General features: G+C 36.1%; 1 protein-coding gene across 1 annotated transcript; it reads right to left on the bottom strand.

The window, feature by feature from the left end:
• Nucleotides 1-2,252: 2,252 nt before the first annotated feature.
• On the bottom strand, nt 2,253-6,258 carry LOC112732975 (calcium-dependent protein kinase SK5). The gene is made up of 7 exons (XM_025781816.3): nt 5,218-6,258; nt 4,772-4,915; nt 4,516-4,668; nt 4,262-4,377; nt 3,042-3,209; nt 2,683-2,907; nt 2,253-2,485 (listed from the first exon to the last, which is right to left on the bottom strand). The coding sequence occupies exons 1-7, from the start codon at nt 5,762-5,764 to the stop codon at nt 2,333-2,335; spliced, it is 1,506 nt and encodes a 501-aa protein (XP_025637601.1). The 5' UTR covers nt 5,765-6,258; the 3' UTR covers nt 2,253-2,332.
• Between the last annotated feature and the right edge of the window lie 395 nt (nt 6,259-6,653).

Here is a 6,653-nt window from a genome sequence, read left to right on the forward strand (position 1 = left end):
TGAATTTTCAAACATGCTTTGTTGAACATTTCCATGTAAACCTGAGGGATTATCTGCCCTCTTGCTTGACACCCAAGAGACTCGGTGCATGCTTAGCTTTATTTTTTTGAATGAAAAATCGGGTAAGAAAGATTTTTTCCAAGTCATCAAAACAAATGATCGACTTGGGTGGAAGACTGTAAAACCACTTTATGGTCGCCTTAGTTAACGTAGTTGGAATGCCTTGCAACTCATTGTGTCATATGCATCTGCCAGGTATATACAACTTTTAAAATTGCTCAGATGATTTCGAGGGTCTGTAGTTCCATCATAAAGATCCATATTTGGGTTTCGAAACTCTGGCCCACATGATTTCTTCTGAGAAAGGATCGTCATTCCCTGAAGGAGTAGTATCTCGTTCAGTGCGAAATTTTCTGCTCTTGAACTCGGACTCCAACCTTTCTAATTTTTCTTCGAGTTCCCTTCATCTTCATATTTCTCTCCGTAGGGACCGTTCAAACTCATGCTGTCACTCTAACTGGATCTCGGGCTATTCTAACCAACATTGATATTCGTGAACCAGTCCCATGATTTCTATAGCCTCTCTGTTTCCTGATCCTTCAAGTATGTGAACTTGAGAGCCCAACCTTAGTCCTCCTAAGTCGCTTCTTCCTCCATCGTTAGCCGGACCTTTACCCCTTTCTGAATGTTGGGGTATATAGAGAGCTCAATCGTTGTTTAAGCATTCCCCATTATGGGATTCTGAATCAGAGGTTGTTCATCCATCTTCCAGTTGTTCTTCCGCCATGGTTTCGTGTTGACTTCTAGGTCCTCGACAACGACGCCAGTGTTCCTAGGATTACTTGAAACTAATGTAAGTGTTGGGTGAATGTAAGGTCCAAACTTCTTCTGGTGAAGGTCCCAACATCTTTCTCAACGAGGCAAAGTCGTCCGAGGTCTTTGATGGTGAATGGGGGATAGTACCTATAAGGTTCTCTGATACTTAAGTTAACAAAGGGTTTTAGACAGATTTTTTATGAATTAGGGTTGAGAAATACCTATGTATGATGGGGTATTTATAAAGTAAGAGTGATAATCTTGCTATCATTCTATAACTTATCCACCTATAATAATGGATGGTTACTTCTCTTTTGTTTAAAGGTTGTTGAGATCCCATATTTAAAATAGTGGGCGCATTTATCGGGATGCTCATTACAGTTAAGATTCTATATGTAAGTGGGGCCTATCAAGTCAGGTAAGTTGGCTTAATAGATCTAAACTCTTGAATTTTATAAGTTGAGTCTTATTCATTTTAGCCTGGCTTTAATATTAGGATAGTTAGTACTTAGTAAGGCCTTCATGGTAGATTGAGGGTTTTAGAATATATTTGATTTGCATTTTTTTTAATATTTTCTATTTTAAAAAAAAAACAAAATAATTAAAACGATAAAATTTTATTTTTTATTTTTACTTCATTTTTTATAAAATTTTAAAAATAAAAAATACTGAAAAAGAAAAATAAAAAATAAAAATGTAAACCAAATATAGTTTCCAAACATTTGTGTATTACACATGCAAGCTCCATAATTTTCTTCTCTTTCTTTTCTCATTACATGGATTACTGCCAATGGGCACGTGAAAAGAGGAAAAGAGGAGAGGGGGGGGGGGGGGGGGGGGGGAAGAAAAAGAAAAAAGAGTAAAAGAAGAAGAAAGATTCCATTATGTTTTCGTTGAAAATTAGTAAAAGTAGCTGTCCCACATGATTTGGAAGAAAGCTATTAGAGATTCTTAAGTGACATCCCACAGAATGATGAATGCTATGACTAAGAGCAAAAAGAAGAAAACGACTTTAACTAAACATCTATCCTTCCGACACTCATCCCGTCTTCACCGTTATCCATGGAGGATCGGATCAGATAATATCAGAGAAAAATCTCATTTCATAATTTCAATTATGCTATTCTTACCATACGTAGTAGTAGAATAATATAATGAACTGATATTAAATGTTCATATAATAATATTTAATTCCAAAATATTATGAACCCTCTTCTTTTTCTTTTTATAAAAGTAAAGGAACCCACTTTAATATGTACACAAGTTATCAGAACTTAGAATAATAAAAAATACTATTGAAACGATTGAGATTTGAGGCAGCAACTATAACGTCCGCAAAGCATACACCTAAGTATCTTCTGTTCTTTGGATGGGCCATTTTAAAAAAACTTCTTTTAAAATATGAGTCTACTAATATAATAGTAAATATGCAAGAATTGGTCAGAAGGCACCAAATTATGCTTGTGTCAATTTTTATATATATATTCTTTTTTTTTTTCTGTCAACAAATAAAATACTAAAGGTGACCATCAATATCTTGATTGGCTCCATTGCTTACTAATCCAAAAGCATCTCTAAAATTGAGTGTTTTTCTCATGGTTCTCCTTCCTATCCCTCCATTCCCCTTTCTCATCATCGCAGCAAATTCCCCATAATCTATTTGTCCATCCTGCATCCACCACGAAACCAAACAACAAGTTGGTATGACAAATACTAGTATGTTCTTGCCAAATCTTTGTTCATAATAATTAAAAACATATTTAAAATTATAAATAGATGTAAATATTCTTGGAGCATGCACTATACATGATGATGAAGCTAGCATAACAAAATAGGAGACATTGTAAGAAAGAAAACAACACTTACATTGTCTTGATCTATTTCTTTGATCATGTCATCAATATGTATGTCATCTAAACCGAAGTCCTTACAAGCTTGTTGAATCTCATCAATGGTTATGTAGCCACTACCATCTTTGTCAAAATACGAGAACGCTGACAAAAGGTTTTCCTCTCTCTCCAGCTTATTTAAATGAACAGTTGCAGCAATGAATTCGCCATAATCAATTGTCCCACTTTTATCAATATCCGCCTGTCACAGTCAAAATAATAAGATATTCTATGCGCAAATTCAAAATTTGACGAAGAAAGATCATATCATCAAAATGGAGTAAACTACAAATTAATCCAAAGATAAAAGTATACAAAATAAATATTTTAGCTTACTGCATCCATCAGATCCTTGATTTCAGACTCCATAAGTTCGGATCCTACTCGCTTTAAGCCGTCCTTTAACTCATCAAATGTTATGGTTCCACTGCTGTCTGTGTCAATCATCTTGAATAACTCTTTAAGGCCGCCGATTTCTTCCTCAGAAAGCCGCTCGGCAATAACCTAGGAAAGACCAAGCAAAGCTGTTAAACTGTTTGGTATTGGGATTAGATAAGCAGAAATGACTTTAACTTCCCAGCCATGATCCCATGACTCATGTTAGCTTCCCAACTTTTTTATTCAATTACTTAGCAACAACCAAAATTTGCATGAAAAGAATAAGTTCAAGTTCCTGCAGAATTGGACCAGAGCAAGCCCTGTCTTCCAATTTTTGGACTCGTGAATAAAAAGTAATGTAAAAAATTATATGAAATCGGGTTGTCCCATAGTCCACATCCAATACTCATACCAGACAGAATTCACAAGTGAGAACCAAAATTAAGAAATGAAAATCCAAAAGGGCATGTATTACAGGCTTATAAAAAATTCAGTAAACAATATCTAGACTCTTTGAAGGCTTTGAACTTTGAAGTGAAGAACAGCTTCTCTATCTATGAAATGGATCTAATTGATGAAAGCTGTCAAGAAAATCATTAGGATAAAATACGATTTTTCCAGTCCAAACATGTTGAATTTTCAATTTCCAATGCATCTAATCCTTGTATTAGGAAATATCTTTAAAAAACTTAATGCTGCAGCCAACTTATGTATCATTTGAAAAATAAGTATCACATTCCTTGAACTTAAAGAGTAGGTAAGGCCGTAAGGGATAGCTGTCTTTACAGAAATTTAATCCCTGATGGGGGGGCATCTTCCTTTCCAGCAGGCACAAAATGCCCATATACCAATCTAAGAAACCCCCTCCTACAGCCATGTGAGACATTCATGTATAATGCTCAAAATAAGAATAGCAAGATTCTCTGGCATCTTGCTTAGGAATCGAGAAACTTTTTTATGGGTCTTTTTCAAAAGAATTCATTTAATATGACAGTAACAGCCTTTCAGAGGACCTGAAATACCACTTTGAAATCTTCTTAGCCCAGTATCAAATTTTTTTCCTTAAAAAAACACCCTTTTTTTTGTTATATTAGAAAAGCAGATGACTGGGGTATCCGTAGTGATTATTAGAACAAAGAACTCATCTAGACTTAGGAAAAGGTACACAGAAGCCTTACACGCAAAGCCATCTTTTTCAGCTTATTCATTGCAGAGAATTGCTTCAGTCTAGACAAAACTGCAGAGTCAAGAGGTTTATCTGGTGCAATGTTGTCATCAACAATCCATGGGTGGCCTGAAACAAAGAAGAATGGTAGTTTCACAGTCTTGTAATATGTATAAATCTTAACAGCTGTTAACCTATTTGAAATACTAGTGCTGCAAAACTCAGCATGCTATGAAAATGGTTCACCATAAAATTTACTAGACTTACGAAGTACTTCATGTGCTGTGAGCCTGGTTTTTGGATTTTGATCAAGCATTTTCCGAATTAGATCCTTGGCGCTGTCCGAAATGCTAGGCCAGGGTTCAGACTGAAAATCAATTCTTCCTAGTAAAATCTGTCGGAAGATCCCAGGTTCAGTTTCTGAAGGTGAAATTTTCAGAACAATATTAGCAATGATAAAAGGAGAAACAATGAAAAAAAAAGCTGAATCCTGATGCTCCCAAATTGATATGCATATACCTACCAGCCCAAAATGGTGGCACCCCACTTAATAAGATGTACAAAATAACCCCTGCACTCCACACATCTGATTCTGGTCCATAATGCTTGCGCAAGACCTCTGGTGCAACATAGTATGGGCTCCCAACAACATCACAAAACGATTCACCTGAAAACTTATATCACTTCATCAGGCATGAGAGGTAGAAAATATTCAAATCATAGCAATAAGACAAGATTGCATATCTATGATTTGTTAAACAAGTAACCCAAACTTGCATCAGATAGAAAGCCAAAAGATTTGATGTCTGTAGACACCAAATTCATTGGACAGAGCAACTACAGCCAAGAACATAACCAGATTCACCCGAATTCAACAAAGGTAAAAGCAATGAATCCAATTGAGAACACAGAAATAATTACTACCCAAACGGAAAAGACAAAATCTTTAGAAAAGATGAGACAACCCACCAGGCTTATAGAAGACAGACAATCCAAAATCTGTGGCTTTGAGCTTAGCATCTTCGTCAACGCTATCGAACAAGAAATTCTCAGGCTTGAGGTCCCTATGCATGACCCCAAGAGAGTGGCAAGATTCAACAACCTCAACAATGGTCTTGATAAGCTTTGCTGCTTGTCTCTCACTGTAGTGACCCTTGTGAACGATCCTATCGAAGAGCTCGCCGCCTTCACAGAGCTCCATAACGAGATGAACGGCAAGGCTGTCCTCGAATGTGCCATGGATTCGAACCACGTTGGGGTGTTCTGAAAGATGGTGCATTATCTGAATCTCTCTCCAAACGTCGTCGTAGTCTTCTTTGCAGAAGAGCTTGCGCTTTGGGATGGACTTGCAGGCGAAGATGCGACCCGTGGACTTTTCGGTACAGTGGAAGGTTGTTCCGAATTGACCTTGACCCAGTTTTCTTCCAAGCGAGTACAGTTCCGTCAGCCTCGGGGTTCGGTGTGGGAGAACCCACGCTGGCTTCAACGGTGCCGCTGTGCTTCCCGCTTTCGACATTGCCTGATCTGGAAAGCGATGGACTTTAATCGATTCTGTGTGTGAGATAGTTTTAGTTTCCGTACTGTTATTATTACTGTGCAGTGTTTATCTATTTTGACTCAGACTAAGATGAAGAAGAAGAAGAAGTAGTGAAGAAATGGGTGAGCGGTGAGCATGTTTATTGTGTTTTCATGTTGCTGAATTCTTTGTTTTCTCTCTCTTGCGCTTGCGCAGACACCATGTTTTTTTCCCTTTTTGGCGCATTCTTCCTTTCTCTCTCTACTATTATATAATTTTTTTTTTTATAAAATAAGAAAAAGTTATGAATGCCATAGGTAAATACTTTTTTTAATAAATTATTAATGCACTGAAATCAAATGTTAACATTAAGATTATATTTCTAATTAATCTCATGAATTTCCATTGTATTGGCTAGTACTATTTGCTAATAAAATAGAGCACAAGTTTTAATAAATTAAACAATGTTAGTAGCGTATTTCAATTGTTTAGTTAATTTAGATGGAATTTAATTTTGAACTCACTATATGCTATAAAATATTTAACATGAATAAAATCTGAGCTTTAAGATTTTTAATTGCTGTTCATTGAATTGGTCAAATACAAGTTGTGGACTTGTGGAATTTCCTCAAATGAAATTATACCCTGCTTCTCTGGTCTACCACTTGTGTTTCGTGTCTATTTCTATGGGCTCAAATTTGAAAGTTTGGTGTGGACAAATAAATTATTGATGATGTGTTTCGGATAAACCTCTCTCCATCTCTTCGTCCACTTGAAAGTTGAAACCTTCAAAAAAACTAAATAAAAAAGTAAAAACTTATAAAAATACTTTATACACTTATAGGCTGATTTTTTTGGATATGGAAACTGTAATTGTGTTGTGCGTGGT

This window comes from Arachis hypogaea, chromosome 13, assembly GCF_003086295.3.
Source record: "Arachis hypogaea cultivar Tifrunner chromosome 13, arahy.Tifrunner.gnm2.J5K5, whole genome shotgun sequence".
NCBI classification, from domain to species: domain Eukaryota; kingdom Viridiplantae; phylum Streptophyta; class Magnoliopsida; order Fabales; family Fabaceae; genus Arachis; species Arachis hypogaea.

What these genes read in the sequence shown, in the direction of transcription:
- LOC112732975 (XM_025781816.3), bottom strand. Translation starts at nt 5,764, where the DNA reads ATGTCGAAAGCGGGAAGCACAGCGGCACCGTTGAAGCCAGCGTGGGTT. An exon ending in GGTGCCACCATTTTGGGCTG is followed by an intron (nt 4,669 to 4,771) that starts GTAGGTATATGC and finishes TTTCACCTTCAG; the next exon opens with AAACTGAACCTGGGATCTTC. An exon ending in TCAAGGATCTGATGGATGCA is followed by an intron (nt 2,908 to 3,041) that starts GTAAGCTAAAAT and finishes TGACTGTGACAG; the next exon opens with GCGGATATTGATAAAAGTGG.